General features: G+C 39.8%; 1 protein-coding gene across 2 annotated transcripts; it reads left to right on the forward strand.

Annotated features, from left to right (window-relative positions):
* Positions 1–1,356: 1,356 nt before the first annotated feature.
* B4GALNT2 (beta-1,4-N-acetyl-galactosaminyltransferase 2) lies at positions 1,357–26,684 on the forward strand. 2 transcript variants are annotated; one of them, XM_058181627.1, is made up of 10 exons: positions 1,357–1,477; positions 14,791–14,928; positions 16,216–16,322; positions 16,878–16,915; positions 19,131–19,311; positions 20,509–20,595; positions 22,450–22,637; positions 24,404–24,544; positions 24,826–25,045; positions 26,369–26,684. In XM_058181627.1, exons 2-10 carry the CDS (start codon positions 14,849–14,851, stop codon positions 26,578–26,580), a joined length of 1,254 nt encoding a protein of 417 aa, XP_058037610.1. In that variant the 5' UTR covers positions 1,357–1,477; positions 14,791–14,848; the 3' UTR covers positions 26,581–26,684. The 2 variants fall into 2 exon arrangements, with proteins under 2 accessions (XP_058037610.1, XP_058037609.1); XM_058181626.1 differs by having other exon boundaries at positions 1,375–1,701.
* The last annotated feature ends 302 nt before the right edge of the window (positions 26,685–26,986 follow it).

Here is a 26,986-nt window from a genome sequence, read left to right on the forward strand (position 1 = left end):
AATTATAAGATAACATTTGTACAATGGGGTTGACACCTCTGGTTGTATCAAAGAATGCAAGTCCTCTTCCAACTTAGCTACTTGAAGTTCCATTAGTAAGTCATTAAGTTACCTAAGTTTCTGATAGGCTCTGCTGAGTATCCTGGGAAATCTATCTTTTGAACAGTGCATTTTCCACTGCTTCTGCTAAGCCATAGTACCCTGTCAAGTCTTAGATTGTTCTAAGGCATGTTTCAGGGTAGTTTATATTTATTGTCTTGATTTGCTTTGTTTGCTCAGCAGATTCACTTCCAAGCCATTTAATTATTAGATCTATCTCCTCACTATACAACAGATCCAAGCCTCTGATAGCATTTTGGAAGGACGATCAACAAGCTTTATAGCTCTCAGGATGATTGTCAAACCTTTCAAGTCCTAGTGTGACCAGCTTACCTCGTGCAAGGAACTTGGCAAGGTCTGTGGTGGTTTGAGTAGCCAATTGTGCATTGCTGTGGTGAAAAGGTATTGAGTAGTGATACCTTTTGGGGGTCTCCAGTTTCAGCTGGTCCTTTCTATGCTACTCTGGCATGAAGGCTAATCCTGTGGGTTAAATTGCAGGGTCAATACCTTGTGTGTGAAGGGTCTGCTATCACAGGTGCAGCTTTTCTTTTCAGAATAAGCAACGTTAGGCAAAGTGAAGAAAATACTTTAGAAAAGGAATTAAAATTGTCAACCATGAGAGAAACCAAGGCATGAGAGAAAAAGGAAACATAGCTGAATCTAGTTTACACCAAGATTAGTGTAATATCACTCCATATTTTCTATTCTTATCTATTAATTTTCATTTCTATCAGATTACCTTTTGTTCTTTAAATTTTTTATTTCTCAGTTCATCAACTACATTCAACCATTTTCACTTCTATTTGACCAATTCACTCTTCCTTGATATATTATTTCCCTTTATTCTTCTCATTTATTAAATTCCGTTATAAGAAAAATACAGAAAAAGACAAAAGTTGAAGAACTAAAAGAAAGAGAGAAGTGTAAAGTGTAAATAAAGAGGAAAAAAGTGTCTTTAGACTTTTTCTTCCTGACATATCCAAATTTGACTTCCATATAATAAGTGGGCAGGAGCATATTCTAATACAAAGCCATTTTTATTTCTTTCAACATGTTCTTCATCTCAGCAAATCACATACTATCCGCTTTAATAGATAATTCAGCATATAATTTCACTTCGGTTTTGTAAACCTGAACTACATATCAGATTATAATTCCTAAAGTACTCTTTTTTTTTTTTAGTTCTTCCTGTTTTGCAAAAGTTTTCAGGAAGAGCAGATAGGCATGTTACAAAACTTCACTGCAAAGATGAGAGAGGCATTGGATAAATCTGAGTTGAACAAATCTGTATTGATTCATTCCAGGAATCAGTGTTGCTTTCCTTTATATCCCACACAAATACTTTTACCTTCAGCAAGAAAACGTGGCTTCATTATAGGTAAGTGGTAAAATGTTTAGAAACTGATTTTTTTTCCTGTTTTTCTGTAGATCCAAACATTTATGTGCAGTCATAGTTTGTGTGATTATGGTCCCGTCCACCTTCATACTGGTAAAAAAGCATACCAAAGCCAAAATGAAGTGGAAATTTCTAGAGGAACCATCTCTTTTTAAACTTCTTCCAGAAGAAGAAAGCAAATTCATGTTTCTATTTGATGGAATGTGGTAAGTTTTGTAAGTACAATTCTTTAGGAGCATGTAAAACTGCAAGGGGATGTTAACAGAGGTAATTTTTAACACATTTCTGAATCTTCCTTTCTATTAAAATATTGATTATAGATGTAAGAACAAGCTAGACAATTAGAGAAGACCAGTATAAACACGTGACTTTGGAATACAATTGTTAATTATGATTGGTGATCCTAAGTATGCCTACTTTCATATGTGCTTAGAAGTTAAAAAATAATTTTGAAAGTGGAAATAAAAATTTTTTTCAGTAGAAATAAAGCAGTGCAATAGGAAGTTTAGCTGGATGCTGGATGCGTGTACGTATGTAAGAGCAAATATAACAGTTCTCTTTCTGCCAATAGTAGTAAAGTCGTGAAAATCTCAGCTACTTGCCAAAGAGATAGTTTGTGGCAGTAATACAGCATGGAGTATTTCTGGAGCCTAGAGGTAATGAAATCCCATCTAAAGAAGTTATATCATGTGATAGCATAACCAAAAGTGTGGCTAGAGAAGACTATACAAGCTTTTTTTGTTTAAGTTTCACCTAGAATAGGGCATAAAAGGCCATTAAACATTCATTCAATTAATAGGTTCAGGAAATGGCTGACCATTTTCTTCAAATTTCTTCAGGAGAAGTAGAAATTCTACCATAATTTGTCAAGGTCAGGTCTTCTCCTTAGCAATGACTGCTAGTGAACCCCAAGGTAGCTGTTTCCTTTACTAAAGCTAGTTCTGGTTCATCATCAGTTTGATGATGGGAGGGAAAGCAAGAAAGTTTCTCTTTCAGGTGTTGTGCAAATTTTGCTGACCTTTGTTATGCCTTCCTTAATATAATATATATTTAGGAAGGTGATATTACTTTATATACTTTATTGATCTACTTTTAGTTATTTTCAAAAATACAAAGTTTAAAGATAAACAGAAATAGAAAATTAGAAAAAAACAAAACAAAATCAAGGAAGAATAAAAATACTTTGCTCAATAGTAGTATTTGTGAGATCCCTCTCACTTGGAATACTGCATACAGTTTTTTGGTCGCCGCGATGTAAAAAAGATGCTGAGACTCTAGAAAGTGCAGAGAAGAGCAACAAAGATGATTAGGGGACTGGAGGCTAAAACATATGAAGAATGGTTGCAGTAACTGGGTACGTCTAGTATAATAAAAAGAAGGACTAGCAGTGTTTCAATATCTCAGGGGTTGCCACAAAGAAGAGGAGTCGGGCTGTTCTCCAAAGCACCTGAGGGTAGAACAAGAAGCAATGGGTGGAAACTGATCAAGAAAAGAAGCAACTTAGAACTAAGAAGAAATTTCCTGACAGTTAGAACAATTAATAAGTGGAACAACTTGCCTGCAGAAGTTGTGAATGCTCCAATACTGGAAATTTTAAAGAAAATGTTGGATAACCATCTGTCTGAGATGGTGTAGGGTTTCCTGCCTGGGCAGGGGGTTGGACTAGAAGGCCTCCAAGGTCCCTTCCAACTCTGTTGTTGTTGTTGTTGTTATTATTATAAAATGTGCTGAGAAGGAAAAAGAAGGAAAAAGTACAGTAAGAAAACAGAAATAGAAAATTAGAAAAACAAAACAAAATCAAGGAAGAATAAAAATACTTTGCTCAATAGTAGTATTTGTGAGATCCCTCTCACTTGGAATACTGCATACAGTTTTTGGTCGCGATGTAAAAGATGCTGAGACTCTAGAAAGTGCAGAGAAGAGCAACAAAGATGATTAGGGACTGGAGGCTAAAACATATGAAGAATGGTTGCAGTAACTGGGTACGTCTAGTATAATAAAAAGAAGGACTAGCAGTGTTTCAATATCTCAGGGGTTGCCACAAAGAAGAGGAGTCGGGCTGTTCTCCAAAGCACCTGAGGGTAGAACAAGAAGCAATGGGTGGAAACTGATCAAGAAAAGAAGCAACTTAGAACTAAGAAGAAATTTCCTGACAGTTAGAACAATTAATAAGTGGAACAACTTGCCTGCAGAAGTTGTGAATGCTCCAATACTGGAAATTTTAAAGAAAATGTTGGATAACCATCTGTCTGAGATGGTGTAGGGTTTCCTGCCTGGGCAGGGGGTTGGACTAGAAGGCCTCCAAGGTCCCTTCCAACTCTGTTGTTGTTGTTGTTGTTATTATTATAAAATGTGCTGAGAAGGAAAAAGAAGGAAAAAGTACAGTAAGAAAACAGAAAAATAAATACTACAAACTATCTTTGGTACAGAAATAAATATGAGTAAAAATAAATATGATGTACAAATTATGATCATATTATTGCTAAAATGTGTAAACTTTTATTGAAAAGGTAAATAGAGCATGAATAAGTCTAAAATTTTATGACAAAATAGACAAAAAATTGATATAGTATAAAAGTAGGACCAGTGGAGGAACATGTAGAAAAAAGGGTTGAAATTTACACTGAATTATAATCTTAAGGAGAATTTTGATAAAATGAGGTACTGCTGATGTACAACACACCAATTAAATTCTCAAAATAGTGTAAAACAATTTCAAATATTTGTTGGAAAAGCTAGAAAATATGGGAATCAAGTATGTATTTTGATACAGAAAATTAAAAAAGTGATTGAAAGCATAAACTTTCCTTTGGGCTTTACGGACATACAAATGGAAAAATCATGTGAAATCATTGTATATAAGAAGATGACATTACTCTACTGTGTGATTTTTCAGGGTTTTTTTTAATCCAAAAAGATTTAATCTTGATTGTTATTCTCCTGGAATTTGCTGAATACATAGATTGTGCTTAATGTAAACAAGTTCTAGTTTAGAATTTTATTGGTTATGAGGCTGTTGGTCATGATAGTTGAGGAAACAAGGAAATTGGATTTATAACATTTTAAAATGTTTTCTTAAAGGTTTATGAAGCAGTAAATGACTTCTTCTCACTGAATGCTTCTTTTATTGGACTTGCCCACAAAATCTTAAGGCTTTTTATTGAAGATACATTCAAGATCAAAAATAGAATTCTATATACGTTTTCCATATACGTTCCATTGAGTGTATTGACAAATGTTATAAATCCAATTTCCTTGTTTGCTGAGCTATCATGAAAACTGCCTCACAACCAAAAAAACTAAACTAAAACTTGTTTGCATTAACCACCATCTATGTATTTAGCAAATTCCCTTTCCACACCCAGAATCTCTTTTAGTTTCATTGGATTACAACCAATCGTGGGATTCAACCGGTTTGAACCACTTCAGCCGAACCAGTTCTTAAATTTCTGGCTGGCCCCGCCGCACATCGCCCCCAATTCCTTATCTCATCCTGCCCACAGTTGACTAATGCCTACAGTCATGCCTGTGGCATAGCTGCTGCTGCTTTTTGGTTCCCTCGCTTGCCTCTACCATGGCCCAGCAACCCAGCTGATCTCTGCCTGGTGAGTCTTCCTCTCTTAGTGTCTCACACACAGAGGCTCCAGTCGGTTCAGACCTGTTTGGATGAACCCCTTGTTAACTTTTTGCCTACTTTGGTGAACCGGTTGATAGCACCACTGGCTGGCCCTTCCCCCATCCCACATGGGCCCTCCCAGCCACTCCTTATCTTGCCTTGGCCTCTCACCTAGAGTGACGCCCCAGGCCCAGCCTTAGATCTGCAGTACCGCCTTGGATCCACCTCCTGGGTGTGCGCACAAGAGGTGGAGAGCATGCAGGGCCTGGCGATTGGCATCCCTGGAGACTGCTTGCTGAGCATTGCCCTTCATCCAGGATGCCAGCCTTTGCACGCTGTGCGCATGGCCAGGGGACGGAGCCGAAACGGCAGCGCAGATCTAAGACTGGCCACGGGTGGCACTGGTGCTTCCTGTTCCCATTTGCTGGCCTTTCCCTGGGACCGATCTTTTCCTCTTTCACAGTGCCGGGTTGCAAGGGACACACATCCACACACACACAAACATACATGAGTCTGGGAGATATGAGCTAAAAACCACGCTGAAGCAACAATGGGGGAGGGGTCAAAATGGGAAGTCTCTGTCGGCGTCTTTGGCAGCTTAAAAAAAACAGAAAGGAAAGAAAAGAGAGAGGAAGGAAGGAAGGAAGGAAGGAAGGAAGGAAGGAAGGAAGGAAGGAAGGAAGGAAGGAAGGAAGGAAGGAGGGGCAACTTGGTTGGAGATACCCCAGTTCAAAGGAGAAAGCAATGTTGTGTTCTGTTTTGTCACAGACAGAACTTCGTTGGCTGGCTCCAGGGGATTATAAATGCTTCTTTGATGGAGGGGATCTTCCCCGCCGCCTTGAAAGAGGCGGTGGTGAGACCCCTCCTCAAGAAGCCTTCCCTGGACCCAGCTATTTTGGGTAATTACCGTCCAGTCTCCAACCTTCGCTTTATTGCGAAGGTTGTAGAGAGTGTGGTGGCGTGGCAGTTTCCTCAGTACCTGGAGGAAGCTGTCTATCTAGACCCGTTCCAGTCCGGCTTCCGGCCTGGGCACAGCACGGAGACAGCTTTGGTCGCGTTGGTGGATGACCTCTGGAGGGCCAGGGACAGGGGTTGCTCCTCTGCCTTGGTCCTGTTAGATCTCTCATCGGCTTTTGATACCATCGACCGTGGTATCTTGCTGCGCCGGTTGGAGGGGTTGGGAGTGGGAGGCACCGTTTATCGGTGGTTCTCCTCCTACCTCTCTGACCGGTCGCAGACGGTGTTGACAGGAGGGCAGAGATCGACCGCGAGGCACCTCACTTGTGCGGTGCCACAGGGGTCGATTCTCTCGCCTCTCCTGTTCAACATCTATATGAAGCCGTTGGGCGAGGTCATCAGTTGCTTTGGGGTGAGCTATCATCTGTACGCTGATGATACTCAGCTGTACTTGTCCACCCCAGGCCACCCCAGCGAAGCTGTCGAAGTGCTGTCCCGTTGTTTGGAGGCCGTACGGGTCTGGATGGGGAGAAACAGACTCAGACTCAATCCATCCAAGACGGAGTGGCTGTGGATGCCGGCATCTCGGTACAGTCAGCTGCAACCGCAGCTGACTGTTGGGGGTGGGTCATTGGCCCCGACGGGAAGGGGGGGCAACTTGGGCGGTCTCCTGGGTGGGCGGCTGTCGTTTGAAGACCATGTGGCGGCCGTCTCCAGGAGAGCTTTTTACCAGGTTCGCCTGGTTCGCCAGTTGCGCCCCTTTCTGGACCGGGATGCCTTATGCACGGTCACTCATGCTCTCGTCACTTCTCGCCTGGATTATTGCAATGCTCTCTACATGGGGCTACCCCTGAGGTGCACCCGGAGACTTCAGCTAGTCCAGAATGCAGCTGCGCGGGTGATTGAGGGAGCACCACGTTGCTCCCGGGTAACACCACTCCTGCGCAGTCTGCACTGGCTACCTGTGGTCTTTCGGGTGCACTTCAAGTTCTGGTTACCACCTTTAAAGCGCCCATGGCTTAGGGCCCGGTACTACGGGACCGCCTGCTGTTACCTTATGCCTCCCATCGACCCGCACGCCTCACAGAGAGGGTCTTCTCAGGGTGCCGTCCGCCAAGCAATGCCGGCTGGCGGCCCCAGGAAGGGCCTTCTCTGTTGGAGCTCCTACTCTCTGGAACGACCTTCCCCCCGGTTTGCGCCAAATATCTGACCTTCGGACCTTTCGTCGGAAATTAAAAACTTATTTATTCATCCAAGCGGGACTGGACTGATTTTTTAGATTTTTTAAATTTCTAAATTTTAAATTTTTAAATTTTCTGTAATTTTATATGGGGTATTTTAGGTTGGTCAATTTGACGGTTTTAATTCGGCCACTATTGAATAGGTATTTTAAATTGATTTTTAACTTTGTATACTTATTGCTTTTTATCTTGGCTGTACACCGCCCCGAGTCCTTCGGGAGAAGGACGGTATAAAAGTTTAATAAATAAATAAATAAATAAATAAATAAATCCAAGTTAACATCGGTATTTTTGAATTGTGAGCTCTTAGGAAAGTATCCTCTCCTTGTATGTTGCAAACAGCCATTTCCAGTGAGGAAAACAGGATAAAGCAGTATGGGGAAAATATTTTCCTTTGCTATATTTCCAGTCTGAATTAGACTATGGCAGGCTCCCTACAGGAGAGCCCTTTTAAGGATTATGTATTAATAAAAAAGCAACTAATTTACCTCAATTCCTAAACGCTAAAGCTGTTGTACATAAAAAACTGAGGAGCTCTGATCACAGCCAACTTTTTGACAGTTTTGCTGTTGTCTGTGGGCTCTCCCATTAAATGCAAGCAAGAGGTAAACTGAGCCTGGTTTGTTCTCAGTCTTTGGCCACAAACTACTAGCAATTTGATCACAAGGTAAGGAGGCATCGAGAAATGTTTCCCCTTTTGCATTTGAGCATCCAAGAAGGGACAGGAAAGGCAAAGAAAAAGAAGGAAAGAGAGCAAGGAAGGGAAAACAAGGAAAGAGGGGAAGAAAGAAGAAAGGAAAAGGAAGAGGAAGGAAAAAGAAGAAAAGGAAAAAAGGGAAGGAAGGTAGGTAAATAGGTAGGAAAGAGATTATAATAAAAGGGAGTCAGATTCTGAGCAAAGTCCTGCAGTGGTGGTATTCAACCAGTTTGGACTGATTCGGGCAAACTGGTAGTGACAATCTGGACCTGCCCACCTGCCCCAGCACTATGCCGTCCTATTTAGCCACTTTTTCTAAGCTATGCACATGCGTGCAAGCCGTGCGCACGAGCAAAGCACATGTGTGGAAAGTGCACGTGAGAGAGAAGCAAGAGTGCATGCACGCTCACATTTTTGGTGAGCAGTGAACCAGTGGTAAAATTATGTGAAACCCACCTCTGGTATATATACATACACACACACACACACACACACACACACACACACACACACACACACATTGACCTATAATCCAAATAAACATAATATGGACATTAGTAAAAAGTGTAAAAACTTCTTACATCTAGATATGGGTCAAGTGGGAAGAAGGGAAAAGATAACACAGATAAACTTGTCTGAGTCTGAAAGAAAAAAGTGTGGATGGAAAGTGAAAAAAATATTTGTCAAATTCATTCAAGTGTAGATTGAATGAAAAATAATTCATACAGAAAATTGTACTTTGAGTCTTATTCTAATGTACACAATCCTGTAGAAATATTCATATTCTGATAGGATTAATGGAGCCTTTGTGACATAGTGGTTAGAATGCAGTTGTTGTTGTTAGTTGCGAAGTCATGTCCGACCCATCGCAACCTCATGGACAACGTTCCTCCAGGCCTTCCTATCCTCTACCATCCTCTGGAGTCCATTTAAGCTCACACCTACTGCTTCAGTGACTCCATCCAGCCACCTCGTTTTCTGTCGTCCCATTCTTCTTTTTGCCCTCAATCTTTCCCAGCATTAGGCTCTTCTCCAGTGAGTCCTTCCTTCTCATTAGGTGGCCAAAGTATTTCAGTTTCATCCTCAGGATCTGGCCTTCTAAAGAGCAGTCAGGGTTGTTCTCCTCTAGGAATGATTTGTTTGTTCGCCTTACAGTCCAAGGGACTCGCAGGGGTCTTCTCCAGCACCAGAGTTCAAAGGTCTCAATTCTTCGGTGCTCAGCCTTTCTTATGATCCAGAGAGGTTCTTCCTCTCTTTCCTTGTTTTCCCTTCCTTGCTCTCTTTCCTTCTTTTTCTTTTCACAGCTGTACATTGCAACTGGGAAAACCATAGCCTTGACTATGGGTGATGTCTCTGCTTTTTAGTGCGCTGTCTAGATTTGCCGTAGCTTTCCTCCCCAGGAGCAAGCGTCTTTTAATTTCTTGGCTGCAGTCTCCATCTGCGGTGATCTCAGAGGCCAGGAAAATAAAATCTGTCACTACCTCCATTTCTTCCCCATCAATTTGCCAGGAATTGAGAGGGCCGGATGCCATGATCTTAGTTTTCTTAATGTTGAGTTTCAAGCCAACTTTTGCATTCTCCTCCTTCACCCACATCAAGAGGCTTTTTAGTTTCTCTTCCCTTTCTGCTATTAGAGTGGTATCATCTGCATATCTGTAGAATGCAGTATTGCAGATTAGTTCAATAATTCAATCATTAGAAAGTCATTTTCTTGGTCTTCTTTAACAATAACTCTATCAGCATAAAACTATAATCACTATCAATCTTTGTCAGATTACAGATGACATTTAAAACATCTCTATTTAATTTAATCAGTTTAAATAAATAATTTAACAAATAATTAAAATCAGTACTGCCTCTCAATAAAACAGCTCTGCAACAAAGAGGATTTTCTCTTGTTTCCTAAAGAATAAAAACTAGTCAAACCCAAGTTTTTATTAATGAACCTAGAAACAACAAGAAAGAAAACCACAGAATTTTTTATTGTATTTTGAAAAAACAAACAATGATTAAAATAAACTGAACATAAAGGGAGAAAAAAGGAAGGGGAGGGAATCCACATAATATTAAGATAACATTAATTCAATTAAATCTACATCATATTGGAAAATAATTTCTAGACTATATAGAAACATAGCTTCATCCACTTATTTTTAGTAGTAAACCACCTAATGGCTTAGAATATAAACACATTTCAAAATTTGATAGCAAAACCCTGAATTATTCTTTAACATAGAAAATAAGTTTATTACTATCTACATAAATATTATTTTCTTTGCTCAGCCCGCAAATAAATTCCATGTTTTAATAATATAATTCAACATAATATTTATATGTGGATGCTTGCAGGATATAGTGAGCCTAATAGAATCACTCTACCTACCATGTCTGGTAGATAAATTTAAACAGCAATTTGAATCACAAATAACCAACAACTTTTGGATCGTTTTTACTAGCACCTCTTCCTTATGGGTCTTTGGAGAAGTATTTTTATGAATGCAATGTATTCATTATTTTTTACTTATAAGTACTGTTATACAGACACTTTATTTATTTATTTATATTATATCATCCAACTTATCCCAGCTTGCTCAACCTGCAGCCCAGGTGTTAAACATTAATGGACATCTTTAAAAGCCCACTTCTCCATTATTTTGGTACTCTATTCCCTAATCAGACTAAGAACCTTTGAAATAAAGGTCAACGTTACATAAATACACTGTCAGCAGACGGACACCATTTTGCATGTTTGGCCAAAAATCTAATGTAATCTTTGTTTATGTTCAATCAAATCTTCTATTTGTATTTTGAACTCAAACATTCCTCCATTGTGCTTTCATTTTCTTTGCACAAGTACCGTATATACTCGAGTATAAGCCGATCCGAATATAAGCCGAGGCACCTAATTTTACCACAAAAACTGGGAAAAACTATTGACTCGAGTATAAGCCGAGGGTGGGAAATGAGGCAGCTACTGGTCAATGTAAAAAATAAAGATAGAGCCAAGTAAAATAACATGAATATTTATTTGAACAAAAAACAATAAAAGTGCAAAAGGGGGAAGGAGGATTCCCAGCTTTAGAAAATTTAGAACTACGCCACCTTTGGTATGACCTGAGCATAGCTCATAAAATTATCTGCTACAATGTACTTCCTATCAATGACTACTTCAGCTTCAACCACAACAATACACGAGAACACAATAGATTCAAACTTAAAGTGAACCTCCAATCTAGATTGCAGAAAATGTGACTTCAGTAACAGAGTTGTTAATGCCTGAATGTGCTACCTGACTCTGGTCTCTTCCCAAAATCCCCAAAGCCTTAACCAAAGACTATCTAGTATTGACCTCACCCCATTCCTAAGAGGTCTGTAAGGGGCATGCATAAGAGCACCAGCGTGCCTACCGTCCCTGTCCTAATGTTCCCTTTAGTTGTATTCCTTTTATGTATTCAATTCATGCTTATATTTATATAATTATTTAATATGTATTTGACAAAATAAAATGAATGAATGAATAGAATAGAATAGAATAGAATTTTTATTGGCTAAGTGTGATTGGACACACAAGGAATGAATGAATGAATGAATGAATGAGTGAGTGAGTTACTTCAACAACATTGTCTCACAGAAATTGACAATACAACTGCAAGCATGAAAATGAGTCCTCCTTTAGCTTCCAAGGGACCAGGGTGCCTCTGAAGGTCAGTGCTCTAAGCACTAAGAACCCAGCACAAATCTAAGCCTGTATGCACACCAATAGTGAAAATACCCTGCACAGTGTCTCTTGGCAGAGAAGGTTAATTTTCATAGACGTTGGGGTGGCTCTTTTTTTTTTTTTTTTGGCAGGGCAATAAGGATCTCTAATATCATTAAACCCAAGTGTGAGGAAAAAGACAGCAGCTAAAATGTTAAGGCCAGTTGTGTGACCTTCTCCAATACAGTTGGCCTGGCTGTTTGCCAAAACTTAAAACACCCTCCCATCCCCCTCCTGCTAAAGCTTCTTTCTTAAAACAATTGTGGTCTTTGCCTTCATGTCGCTCAACCTTTCACCTGCCAGGTTCCTAGCCCTTCACCCTTGACCCACTGCTGTGTTTGCTTAGCATTGTGCCAATCGACTTTAGAAGTCTGTGTGTGTGTGTGGGTGTGTGTGAGAGAGAGGGAGAGAGAGGAGGGAGGAGGGAGTGCAAAGGGGAAGGAGGATTCCCAGCTCTAAACAAAGGGAAATCCCGGAATGCCAGCGAAGGCGGTGCTCGTTCCTCCTCCCTTGCTCAAAAGCCCCAATAACCTTCACCAGCAAGGCAGACCCCCACGGGAAGGAAGGGGACGGGCTGACTCACCGAGCATCTGGCTGAAGAGCAGCTGCTCCAGGTCGCCCAGCACGGTGAAGCACGGAGGGAGAAGAAAGAATGAAAGAAGGGGAGGAACGGCCCCTCCTTTCTCTCTCTCTCTCTCTCTTCCAGCGCCACGGAACAGAAGGGGACTAGGGCGCGCACACACACGCCCAGCTTCTGAAGCACGGAGGGAGAAGAAAGAATGAAAGAAGGGGAGGAACGGCCCCTCCTTTCTCTCTCTCTCTCTTCCAACGGGAAAACGCTCTTTCGCTTGCGGGGGAGAGGAGGGAGGGAGGGAGGAGTGCAAAGGGGAAGGAGGATTCCCAGCTCTAAACAAAGGGAAATCCCGGAATGCCAGCGAAGGCGGTGCTCGTTCCTCCTCCCTTGCTCAAAAGCCCCAATAACCTTCACCAGCAAGGCAGACCCCCACGGAAGGAAGGGGCGGGCTGACTCACCGAGCATCTGGCTGAAGAGCAGCTGCTCCAGGTCGCCCAGCACGGTGAAGCACGGAGGGAGAAGAAAGAATGAAAGAAGGGGAGGAACGGCCCCTCCTTTCTCTCTCTCTCTCTCTTCCAGCGCCGCGGAACAGAAGGGGACTAGGGCGCGCACACACACGCCCAGCTTCTGAAGCACGGAGGGAGAAGAAAGAATGAAAGAAGGGGAGGAACGGCCCCTCCTTTCTCTGTCTCTCTTCCAACGGGAAAACGCTCTTTCGCTTGCGGGGGAGAGGAGGGAGGGAGGGAGGGAGGTTGGCTTGCTTCCTTATTCAACCCTTGCCGCCTAGCCATCCAGCCCTTTCCAGGAGAAGGCGAGGAGTTTTGGGCGAGCGACCTTTTTGCTAGAAAGCGGCAGCTGCTGCCCCAACACCACCAGTTGGGGCGGAGCCGGTGAGCTGCAGTAACTCCCGCCAGGCTATGCATTGGCGCGGGAAGCCCTGGCGGTGCAGTCCTTCTCGGCTGAGGAGGAGGTTTCCCCCTCTTCTCTCTCCGTTGCGCCTGAACATCTGCCTAGCAACAATGGCGACAGGAGAACCTTTTTCTACTGGTTGAGCTTGGCCGGCTTGCTCTGAGTTGCTGCATTGTTTGTTCACCGGGCGTCTCAATTTACCAAGCGGGCGAGTTTGAGGTCGCGGGCGGGATGGCGCTGCGCTCTGCGCCGCGAGAGCCACCCAAGGCCAGAAGAAAGGTCATTCCATCGAGTAATGGGCGAAGGCTCCTTCCGGGAGAGGAAGGAGCCTTCGCCCATTACTCGATGGAATGACCTTTTCTTCTGGCCTTGGGTGGCTCGCGGCGGCGAGCTCGCGCGTCGGGAAACCCTCCTCCTCAGCCGAGAAGGACTGCACCGCCAGGGCTTCCCCGCCACCGCCACAGAGCGAGCCCGACTCCTCCTGCCCGAATCGCGCCGTGCGAGTGCTGATGGGGAGCTGCTGAGTCCGGCCTGAGCTTGGCGGCTGCTAGAGCGCGAGCCCCGGGAGGCTGAGGAAGGAGCGGCGGCGGCGGGGTTGCAGCCCAGCCGGGCTCGCACAGCATGGGTAAGGCGGGAGAGGAAGGAGCCTTCGCTCCATTACTCCGATGGAATGACCTTTTCTTCTGGCCTTTGGGGTGGCTCTCGCGGCGGCGAGCTCGCGCGGTCGGGGAAACCCTCCCTCCCTCAGCCGAGAAGGCTGGCGGCTCCCCTGCCCAGCCCTCTCACTGCACCACCAGGGCTTCCCCGCGCCAATGCACAGTCCGCCAAGTTTGCGCCGTCCGCCCACCAGACACGGGAATGGGGGCCGGCCTGGGGGCGACAAATCCCGCGAGACCTCGGCGGGCCCGCTCCCCGTCCCTCCCATGGGAGTCCGTTCGGTACCCCCTCCTGTGCGGGGTTCCCGAAGACGTAGACTCGAGTATAAGCCGAGGGGACGTTTTTCAGCACAAAAAACGTGCTGAAAAACTCGGCTTATACTCGAGTATATACGGTAGGTAACCTTCTCTCTATTCAGTTCTATTTGACATGCCTACATATTTATTTTTCAATAATTCGAACATTCATTCTTTTTCTATTCCCTCAACCTCACTTTTAAGTGACTTCATTTTTGCACTTAATATCCTGAATTTGAGTTTGGTTCTCAGGACTTGCACCTCTGTCTCTCTACACACACACACACCCCATTAAAAATAAAAATGATTCATTTAAGCAAGTTTTATTGGAGAAAGAGATGGATGAAAAGAAAGAGGGAGAATGGGTGGATGGATCAGACAGATACAAATAGACAGACAGTTTAGCTTGAAGATTTTATAGTTTTACCCAAGAAAACCATGAAAGCTGGGGAGGAGGGAGAGGTGGTTAGAAATATTTCAATAGTTCAATGTGAACAAAATCACTTTACATATTATTAGATAATTTTAGGCAAAGCATTAAATGTATCTTTGGTAAATGTTTTAGATGATTCTTCTCCTCTATTCCCCAAGGTTAGGTCCAAAGAATCACTGTGAGTGTTCACAAACTGGTAAATTGGCCGTCTATCAAATGGAAAACTATATAGATAAAGATAAACTTGAATCCATAAAGCAGAGACGTGAGAAGGAATTCAAACATTATCAGAGAAGGTAACTATGCAGTATTGTAAATGAGACTCATATAATGGAACAGGCTTTCATAGGTCAGAATTTTTTTGATGAATTTTCTTCTTAACATACAAAGGGTTTGAACATACCAGTTAATGTTTGTGACACAGAATTTACAGCTGTGTTTCTGAAGATAGCCCATTGGATTTGTATTTTCATCTTTCATTGTGTTTTCAACCCAAGAAGACAGACACAGACTTCAGAGGATAATTAGAATCGCAGAAAAAACAATTACTACCAACCTGCCTTCCATTGAGGACCTGTATACTGCACGAGTCAAAAAGAGGGCTGTGAAAATATTTACAGGCCCCTCGCATCCTGGACATAAACTCCTACCCTCAAAACAACATTATAGAGCACTGCACACCAAAACAACTAGACACAAGAACAGTTTTTCCCCAAACGCCATCCCTCTGCTAAATAAATAATTCCCTCAACACTGTCAAACTACTACTAAATCTGCACTACTATTAATCTTCTCATCGTTCCCATCACCCATCTCCTTCCACTTATGTCTGTATGATTGTAACTTTGTTGTTTGTATCGTTACGATTTATATTGACCGTTTCCCTATGACTATCATTAAGTGTTGTATCTTATGATTCTTGATGAATGTATCTTTTCTTTTATGTACACTGAGAGCGTATGCACCAAGACAAATTCCAATCACAGTTGGCCAATAAAGAATTCAATTCAATTCAATTCAATTCAATTCTATTCTATTCTATTCTATTCTATTCTATTCTGTTTGAAACAATCTGACCTGTGTAGCCATAACTTTGATTTGCAGAGTTTCCAGAATAACTATACATATTATTACTACACTACAAAAAGTAGGAAAGTTTTAAGGATTTTTTTTTTAAATGAGAAGGTTTTTATGATATTCAAATGTTAGCTCATCATTTGTTATTAAATTTAAAAATACTTTCTTACCTCCCTTTTAAAAAAGATTCTGGCCTAAATAGTTTTGGCTTTTTAACTGTCAATTAAATAATACAAGTGTGCATATTGAACTGGTCTATTGTATGTGCATGCTTTGTTATGTTAAGAGGACAAAATCTGGTGTTAGGAAAACCTGATCCCCAAATCATGGAATTTTGGACCCACCACTACCTCTCAGTCTAACCTAGTTCAAGACAAATTCAAAACATCTAACACACCTGGCTTTCCATAAAACAATATAGATATGAGTTCTAGTACAACTCCCTTTTTCTTAACTGTTCATACTGATTTTTAAAGAGTCTCCTTTTTTTATTTACTTTGTCTTAGGCATCCATTAGAGAAAAAAGATATCCTTATTGCTCAACCAAATATTCCTTTGAGTTATCCCATTCAAGGGGCTGAGGTGATGCCCTTGCACACCATTATACTTCCAGGTAGGTCAAGAACAAGATCTAAAGGAGAAACTTCAACTCTCAGCTAAGTATACTGCCTAAAGGTTTTAGCTGGCTCTGAAAGGCAAACATTTCCACTTTGTTGGCTGGACTTACTTTTCCATTTAGAGATAAAGGGTTCTTAAAAGACTGAATGATCTATATTTAGCATCCACCATTTGACTTTGCAAGAGAAAATAGATATGAAAGTATATAAAAACAAGACTGAAAAACTAGCTGAAAAAGTAAAACTAGAAAATATGATCTTCTGTGACTGAAATCTCAAAAGGCTTCATTGACCATCCAGTTTCTTATCTTGCAGTTTATACTTGTCAGCAGAAATGCATCCTGTGAAACATGGGCCCTTGGTTGTTTCATAGTTCTTTGATTGTGTCCATAAGTTGTTCCCAGTTTTGCTTCCCTACATACATTGAAAGTATGTAGCAATCAGAACAATCTGGAATGCATTATACTAAACTTTTAAAAAGCAAAACACATTAGTTGGCTCCTTATCATTCACTGAATAAAAGGGTTTATTTATTTTTTCTTTTTTTTAAGGGCTAGGTTTCCATGGAACAAGTAGAGAAACTCTAAAGGTAATGTGGCTTTCTCAGGTTTTGGAGCAATTCTAGATTTTCAGAAAAGAGAAGTAGGCAGCATTTTAGTTTTTGTGTGCATGTGAGTCAGTGTTACCTCCTAGCTAGTGACTGAATTAGTCCCTGCAGTTTTCTTGACAAGATTTTGGAAGTGGTTTGCCATTGCCTTCTTCCTGGGGCTGAAAGAGAGAGACACTGCCCAAGATCACCAGTTGTCTTTATGCCTAAAATGCTTCCTGTAATATTAAAATACATCTTACTTTAAATGTAAGTATACCCCTTCAATTCCTCCCAGCTAAGGTTAGTGGGTTATAAAAACCATCTTCCACCACCTAAGCATCAAGTAGATCGGGGTGTCAAACTTGCAGCCTACAGACCAGATGCATCACACACTGGCCACCCCCACCCCCAGTTTAGTGAAGAAAAAAAAGTCACGGTACACCATGTGACAACATATCGTCATGAGTTTGAACCCTCCAATAGATGTAGATTTCAATTCTTAGAAGTCCGCAGCTAGCACAGCAATTGCTGTGGATTTTTGGAAGTTTATTTAAACAGCTGGCGGGCTCAGGGTAGAAAAAGCTGATGAAAGTGCTCTCCATCTGTAAAAAAAACAGATTTCCAGGAACAGGAGAAGACAACTATGTCTCTGAAAGCATAGATGCACAAAGTCCAGGTCCCTATGTGAGATTTGTGAAACAATGGCCAGTGTCAGGCTCCCCTATTAGGACTAAGCAGTAAATCATAGATATCTGAACCCCTAATGGTTTAACTCAATACGTTGGTTAGACTCAGCATAAGACATGTAAATATAGGTCAGGATGGAAAAGAATTTTCATTGCAGACAAAAAATGACTTGTAATATAGATACTGTAGTTCTTTGTTAACTTCAGTAATGGAGTCTGGAATTTCTATCACTAAATGATGTGATTGTTTAAAATGATGCTATGTGACCATGACACCTGGTCACAGCAGTTCTGGCAATCCCTGGTTACTGTCGTTAAGCAAGTACCACATGGGCTTTTAAACAAAAACTTCATGTTAAGCAAAAAAATTCCAACTTCCTGCTGGTTTCCCCATTGACTTTGCTTTTGGGAAGCTGGCAGGGAAGTTCAAAATCATGATCACATTGCTTCAAGATACCAATGGTCAGAAATCCAAGCTATGACCTGGAGTTGCTGCAGTGCCTGGAATTTTGAGAACTGGTCATAACTACTGTTTGTTCAGTGCTGTCACAAGTTCAAACAGTTTCTGAAAAGGTGGTTATTAAAAAGGACTATGTGTGCTGACAGTAATTAAAAAATCAGAGCTTCTTTATCCTGTCCTTAACAGGGGCATTCCTAACATATTTGACACACACATACATATGTACGTACATATGTCAAATATATATGTCAGCAGTAAATTTATTGAATGTAATTAGTCTTCTTCAAATTAGTATTTCTTCTGATCTACTGCCAATAAACAGAATATTAGAAATTTGCCAAAAATTTTCATCTGTTTCTCTTCTTCCTTCAAAGAGATAAAGTGAGAACAGGTAGTCCTCAAGGTACAACTGTTCTCCGAGTCTAAAATTATGGTTGCAAATTATGCTGATCGTTAAGCAGGTCGCCATGTGACTGCACCCTATTTTATGACCTTTTCTGTTAGCAAGCAAATAGAGTGATCCTTAAGTGAATGCACAATCATTAAGTATATTCATTGTGTATTGTAATTTCAAATCTGTGTTAAAAATATCCCTGGACAGGTCCACACAAAGCAACATTCTAACTAAATCATTTTCTTAAGCCTTTGCAGACATTGTAGGAGGGACACTAGGGTGACAATAAATCAGTGGGAGTCTGTAGCATCCTCTTCTCCAACTTACAAATTTTATTAAAAAGTATAAGCATTTGTGAGTGACAACTCAGTTTATCTAATGCATTCTTTGGATCTGATCAGCTCAAGAAAGCTTATAATAAACTTTGTTAGTCAGAAAAAGCACCGTCAAACTCCTGATTTTAAGTCCTTGTAGAGAAGAAAAGGCAATGTTTATATTTCTTATCATCCCACCCTCATAAAAATAATAACAAAAGGAAATTAGCTGCCATGGATAACTTTTCATTTGCTCATGGTCCTGATTTCAGGCTCACAAATATTGACAAATGTTTTGGTTGATGTAATATAGCTGGAAAATGAAAATTTCGTTGATTTTTTTCTAAAAAAAAATTTGCAGGTGCTTCTACAAGCATCCTTTGGTAATCTGAATACCCTTGCTGATGTTTCTGAAGAAGTGGTCCAAGGACGTGGGACAAAATTGCTGGTCATCACTACTTCCTATGTGAAGCTTTTGAATCACATTCTGGAACATGTTACATACACTAGTACAAAATACCTACTAGATGTAGCGGATATGAGTAAGTTTGAATATGTCCTACTAGACAAGCCTTTCATTGGGACTTCACTTTTGGATTTCACCTTTGACTTGACTTGCTCTAGAGTTGAAGAAGGAACATCGTATCTTTTAGTTAACAGTAACTTTTTGTCTTCTCAAAACTTGTTCTCCCTTGGAAAAAAAAACCCATTAGAAAGCCACATTATTTTGGAAATTTCAAAAATGATTGTTTGACCTTCCCAATTTGAAGCTTTGGGAGAAAATCTATTTTAAAAACTGAAAAGACAAACAGCATTCTTTTTCAGAAATGACATTTGTGACCAAGAGATTTGTATCGCACTGAAATCAGGACAATGTTGATTGCTTTTGCAGTTATGTCTATGTTTTAATGTCAAAAAATTTCAGGTTCAGTTCCAAGCATTTCTTAAATGAACTGATACTATTGTCAGTCAGAATGGATGTTCCTCTGGTTTTATTTAAAAGTATGTACCATACTTTACATACATCTGTACATAAAGTACATTCAGTTTTATAAACATAATCATTGTTTGACATAAAACAACCTAACTAGGTAAGGACTAACCCTAACCCTAACCCAACCCTAACCCTAACCCTAACCCTAACCCTAACCCTACCAAATGTAAATAAGCCATACAAAAGAGATTGAAGAATCTGCTATACAATTGAGTGGAAAGCCCAAAAAATAAAATAAGAAAATTGGTCGAAATTGCTTGGGTGAAATATAAAGTATTGCTCTCTACTGCATCTTTAGTTGTTTATTGGAGAGATTTCATCATGTATCCTTCCTCTAATGAAATCTAATCAAAGCAGGAGGTGATCACTGATCATTTTCTATATTATCCCCAAGGGATGGAACAGTATGACTTGTGCCATTTCAGTTTTTTAAGTACCACAGGAAGCCCATTTTGTTTGTTTGCATGTGTGTACATGCATATATGAGTGAGACAGATTAATGATGCATTACTTTTATTAGTCATGGTGAGATGTATGAAAAAGAGAATACAAAGTTAGACAGGGAGTTTTGTTGGTTCAGATATTGAATAACTCCCATCAACTCTGATGACAACTGTCAATATTGGAAGATAAGGGAGTAGTTCTCCTTCTCATTTGCAACATATGGAGTGCGAGCGAGAGATGACAAATATTGCCAAACATAGCCATAAAATTGACAGCCAACTAACTACCTTTTGTTTCCTAGTGAACTTTACAGATGGAACTTACCTTGTTAGATTTCCTGTGACCATTCGACAACTGCACCTTCCTAAGCTATTTGACTCAGGGCCAGGTGAGTTACATACATGCAACTAATAAACCTGAGGGACCCCCTTTTCTGCCCACCCAAATAGATCAAATACGATGGGCATGCTGCAGATCTCATCAGCCAAAGAATGTCGGCTGACGAGCTCTGTGGAACATCTTCCCTTCTGAGATGAGAATGGCCCTGACACTGTTACCTTTCCATAAAAGTTTAAAAACCTGGATATGCTCCCGAGTCAGAGGCACTATATGCACCAAGGGCCCCACCTCCTGGCTACATGGTTAAAAGGCCAGATGTCTTGCTTTGTATGTCCTCGAATTAGATGTTTTAATGTTTTTTAATTATTTTAATGGTTTTTACTGTTTTTATAGTTTTAAAATGTTTTTAAATGTAATATAAAGAGCCCCCCCAGAGTCATTTGCTGAAATGGGCAGCTAAATAAAATAAAATATTTAAAAAATCAAATAAATTGATTTATTAAAGAACTGTCGTGGCGCAGTGGTTAGAATGCAGTACAGCAGGCTATTTCTGCTGACTGCTGACTACCTGCAATTTGGCAGTTCAGATCTCACCAGGTTCAAGGTTGAGTCAGCCTTCCATCCTTCAGAGGTCGGTAAAATGAAGACCCAGATTGTTGGGGACAATATGCTGACTCTGTAAAATGAAGACCGAGATTGTTGGGGGCAATATGCTGACTCTGCTTAGAGAGGGCTGTAAAACACTGTGAAGTGGTATAAAAGTCTTAAGTGCTATTGCTAAATAAATAACTAGATTCACAATTTGCTTTCTTGTGGAAGTCTTAATCAAGAAGACAAAATAAATATTGAAAAGGTTTTACAACAACAATTAAATAAATTCCCTCCCCTCCCCCTCCTTCTCCCCTCCCTTCAAAAACCCCCTCCCCCCTGACTTCCCGGAGCAAACACAAGGTATAGTTCAATAAACAAACAGTCATACATTAAATTTTTAAAATCTAACACAATTATAATCCTTCTCCCTCACATAACCTGACTTCTTCCATTAAAATCAAAAACAACGTCCTTCATTCAAAGGCAATTTCTTAATCTGATATCTATTTTGAATATAATCAATCCAATTCTTCCATTCTTTTAAATATTTTTCTTGAGTATTGTCTTTCAAGAAGGCTGAGATTTTAGCCATCTCAAAAAAAAAAAAAAAGAAGACAAAATAAATACATAAAAGATGAACTTTATCTCCATTTATTACAGGTGGTAAAAATAAGGATATATTTTACTCACAAATTATGACTCTTAATTTCTAACTCTATAACATGTCTTATTTCTTATTCATTTGTACCTCACAGCTTATTTCTCTACCATATGCCTTATCTTTTATCACTCTGGTTTTATTGTTGTATACTTTTACATTTTACTCCTTCGCTCTTTTCCCCGCAGAGAGCTCTTGATGTCCATACTTGCTGGCAATTAGTGGGCTTTAGTCATCCTTGGTAACTTTTTAGCTGTAGAAAGACCATAGTTCTGGCTGCTGGCCTCATTCCCAAACTTATCTAGCTATTCCTGTTTCCGCTGATACGGCTGATGGGGCTACTTTTTCCAATTGAGAGCTCTATTTCTTTCAGCCTTCCCAAAAAAAGTTGATGAGAGGAGGAGTGATTTGCACTGCTCACAATGAGGTTCTCCTTCCATAGTCTTTTTGTCCAAGTTGGGGATTTCTCATTTGATATCAGCTAACAATTCAGAAAAATAAAACAAGTTGTAGTATAACAGTCAATATTAAGCCAAAGTTTTTGGTTCGAAAGGGGAATTCTAGTTTTACAGAAAAGTCTTGAATTGTGTTATGAAGTTATCCCTAGGCTTGACTAGATGTCTCCCCTTTTACTTTTTCTACTTTGGGTCTCAGATAACAGCATTAGAAACATGGTAACCATCACAGTAAAAACATTTTTACGCTACCACAAGCTGCGGATCCTCCTGAAAAGCATAAAACAATATTATCCGGATATAACAATAATTGTGGCAGATGACAGTGAACACCCAGAGAAGATTGAAGAAGCAAATGTTCAGCATTACATTATGCCTTTTGGAAAGGTACCACATGTCTATGTGGGGCTTATTCTTCTTTCTCACCCCCCTCAAGTTTTTTATTTTATATTATTTATAATATCAATGTGTAAATAGTGTGATACCTTGGTATCATACGTTTTGATACAAATAGACATAATATTATTAGTCATAGTTATTACATTTCATTTTGATTGTTTCATATTGTTTAAACATAGCTAATACTACCGCCCTTCAATTTTTAGACCTCCCTATTATTACATATATCTTGTTATAGTAATATATACATATTGGGTTAGACCAGGTGCTTCGACAGAAAAACACTTAATCCCTCCCCTGGCTCAAACTGATAAAAGGAGGAAAACTTGTGGCTCAGAGGTTAATACAACTGCCTAATATGCAGGCAACCCAAGTTCAAATCCAAGTAAGAGTATGGCTAACTGATGAAAACTAGCTTGAATAGCCTGAGAAAGACCTACACTAGCCTCTTTATCAGCAAAATATAAATTTGACACATTATATAGTATAGTGCGTGTGTATGTAAGGATATATATATAATAGCTGATGAAAACTAGCTTGAATAGCCTGAGAAAGACCTACACTAGCCTCTTCATCAGCAAAATATAAATTTGACACATTATATAGTATAGTGCGTGTGTATGTAAGGGTATATATATATATATATGTAGGTCTTTGCTTGTTTGGGTTTTCTCCCGTGTAAAATTGGAAATGTCTTGGCAACGTTTCGACGAAGTCTCATTCGTCATCTTCAGGCTTCAGCTTCGTGCTTCTGGGAGCATTGCTCCCAGAAGCCGCAAGCTGAAGCCTGAAGATGACGAATGAGACTTCGTCGAAACGTTGCCAAGACATTTCCAATTTTACACGGGAAAAAACCCAAACAAGCAAAGACCTACATACAAACACCCGTGAAAACCTCAGAAAACATATATATATATATATACATATATATATAGGTCTTTGGTTGTTTGGGTTTTCTCCCGTGTAAAATTGGAAGTGTCTTGGCGACGTTTCGACGAAGTCTCATTCGTCATCTTCAGGCTTCAGCTTCGTGCTTCTGGGAGCAATGTGTGATCGCAGCTGTTTCTTCCTTTTAACTGCTAGTGGGGGTTTGAACTGATTGGGTGGGAGCTTGGCTGTGCTCTGATTGGATGGGGTTTTTTCTGTGCTCTGATTGGATGGGGGGGTGTCCTGTGTTGGTGGGGGCTTGGTTGTGCTCAGTCTAGTCTGTGCTGCAGGGGTTTTGAGCTGGTGAGCGCCATAGCTGTTGTTTGGCTTTGTGGTCGTGCTACACGACCACAAAGCCAAACGACAGCTATGCAGCTCACTTCAGGCGACCACTTTGTGGTCGTGCTACACGACCACAAAGCCAAACAACAGCTATGCAGCTCACCAGCTCAAATCCCCCTGCAGCACAACTGGGTCTTCTCGTAATTAGGTTGCAGAAAGAAGTTTGATGCCACATTGTACAGGCTTAACTTCATTCCTGTTAATTCTAAATTAAATAAATAGTATTCAGTCAACTAAACAAAGCAGGGCAAGAGTTCAAGAGAGGGAAGCAGAGACTGAAAGAATTTAATAAATTGGGAAGTTAATCTGTTGCTTTTTTATTATTAGGTATCTCCTAATAACTTTGTTTCATACTTTTAACTTTCTCTTTTGTTTTCTCTTATATTTCCAACTGGCTCTTGATTTTTCCATATCCAGAGTTTCTCAGCATTTGAATTAATTCCTAATCTACATTTTCTGACCCTCTTTTTTGGATTTTTAATCAGGGTTGGTTTGCAGGGAGGAACCTTGCAATCTCACAGGTCACAACCAAATATTACCTTTGGGTAGATGATGACTTCATCTTCACTGAAAAAACGAAGATCGAGAAATTTGTGGATGTATTGGAGAACAGCAACTTGGATGTGGTAGGACATTCATGTTACTGCTCCTCTTCTCTTCTAAGTTCAGTCTGTTGGTGCCATACAGGGAGATTTTCATACTTTGTCTATTCCAGGGAATGTCAAGATGTGGTAGACAAGATTAATGAATTTGCCAATTTCACTGAAATATCCCTTGCTGAAATTGCAAGGGATCTCAGAGTTTGCCTAGAAAAGCACTTCTGTTCTTTGCATCTTTAAAAATTTATACACCAACAAGCAATGAGAGCAAGACAGAATAGTCTAAAACAAATTTATATGGTTTACAGGTTGGAGGCAGTGTGGATGGAAATGAATATAAGTTTAAGATATTTTACCAGGAAGGAGAAGATAGCAGCTGTTTGCACCTGAGAAATGGCTTCTACCATCACTTGGAAGGCTTTCCCAACTGTGTGGTGACTAGTGGTGTAGTCAATTTCTTCCTAGCTCATACAGAGGAAAGCAGGCATGTTGGATTTGATCCTAAGCTTCAGAGGGTGGCTCATTTAGGTAAGGATAAATTCTTCTCCTCCATTTAATTATGTTTGGGCCTAAAATCCTTTTCAGAAGAAGATAAATCATACTGCATTCTGGGTTTGTTTGCATACATTCCTCACAGAAGCTCAAACTACAATATTTCAGAACTACACATCCTTCAAAACTGATTCAGGAGGAATACTTCAGAGTTCACACAAGCTTCTCCTCCTGAGAAAGAGATACTGCTGCTTTAGAGAATTTCATTAATTTTAATGAATTGACTCTTTATAATGTAATGGCTTTTTAAAATGACATCAGAAAGGTGATTGGTTCATGTGAGATTCATTCATAGCATTACTTCCAAATAATTTCCTAAGTCTGCATCATCCTCCAAATTTCATTCCTGTCTTATTCAGGTCAGGAAGAAAACTCTAATTTAGCTTTTATAGCTTTTAAATTATAATCTTGTTTTGAAAATATTTGAGAATAGGCTAATTCATGTTTAAAAATTTATTGATGAATATTATCAGAACAAATGCTATATTTTTATGATATACATCACCTAGAATCAGTTGTTGAGGTGAGTGGCTATAGAAATCAACTAGAGAGAGAGGGAGAGAGAGATGCAAATATTTAATTCTCACACTCAAGATTTTTCAAATTTTATTCTGAATTTTTGACTTTTTTTTGTTATGAGTAGATTCTGATTCTCAACAATTCTATAAAATGATTTTCCGAGAAAAAGGAAAGTTTATGTTATCAATAGTTCATTATCCTTGTCTTTATTTTTAAAACAACTGTGTGGTCAGGTTGCCACACAGAATTTACTTATAGTTATCTTTGATTCCATGAAAAAAAAGCTTTGTATTTATATATGTAAACACGGAGGTCATGCTAGCCCTGTTCTCATATTACTGAGAAGGGACTTCTGTAGCAAAATCAATTCTGGAATAGGAACTCCTTGTAGTCAACAATCCCTGTGCAATTGCGGTTAAAAATAAGAAGTATTCATGAAAAAATAGCTTTTCCCTTTCTAGAATAGAATAGAATAGAATAGAATAGAATAGAATAGAATAGAATAGAATAGAATAGAATTTTTTTATTGGCCAAGTGTGATTGGACACACAAGGAATTTGTCTTGGTGCATATGCTCTCAGTGTACATAAAAGAAAAGATACGTTCATCAAGGTAGCATTTGTGTTCACCCCATAGGTCTTCTGGGTGGATTCCACTTTTTTCTAAACACCTCCCCTGTGTGAGAAAGACAAGCATAAATACAATTCTTGCATGCTATTTTTTCTTAAATGCTTTGTATAATTAACATATGGGTGCCTCTCTCTGTTTCTCTCTTTCCAGAATATTTTATGGATGGGCTTGGAAACTTGCGGGTTGGCTCCTGCAGTGATGTTGTAATTGGTCACCAGTCACACCAAATTTCCACCAACATACAAGAAGCTAATGCTGAACACTTGTATGCTAGATTTCGGGATGTCTTTGATAAAGAACTTAAGTTTAAACTGACCTTACATTACTTTAAGAACAGAATGAAATGCTATACAAAGGGCTGATTCATTCTTCCAAGTCTGAATAGTTTTGAAATGAATTCAGCCACTTTTAATTATTTTTTGGGGGGAAATTGTACTTTATCTCTTGACAATTAAATGTTTTACAGATTTCATCAAAAAGTGACGGTTTTTAGTATACTTTGTGAATCTTCTCTTATTATGGAAGTTCCAATAAAATAATTCTCCTTTCTTCCGTATCTTTATATATTGAACAATATGCAAATTCTTTTGACAACCTGATAGCCCGTATCCACTATTTCTGTTCAATCCCATTCTCTTTAAATAGTTTTTTTGAACTATTTACTTTTTAAATAATTCTTCAAATTATTCCTTCAAATCTGCAGGTGTCTCATTTGTACATGGATAATTAAAATGGCCTTGTCCTTTTCTTTTAAGATGAACACATCAC

Source organism: Ahaetulla prasina, chromosome 4 (assembly GCF_028640845.1).
Source record: "Ahaetulla prasina isolate Xishuangbanna chromosome 4, ASM2864084v1, whole genome shotgun sequence".
In the NCBI taxonomy this organism is placed as follows: domain Eukaryota; kingdom Metazoa; phylum Chordata; class Lepidosauria; order Squamata; family Colubridae; genus Ahaetulla; species Ahaetulla prasina.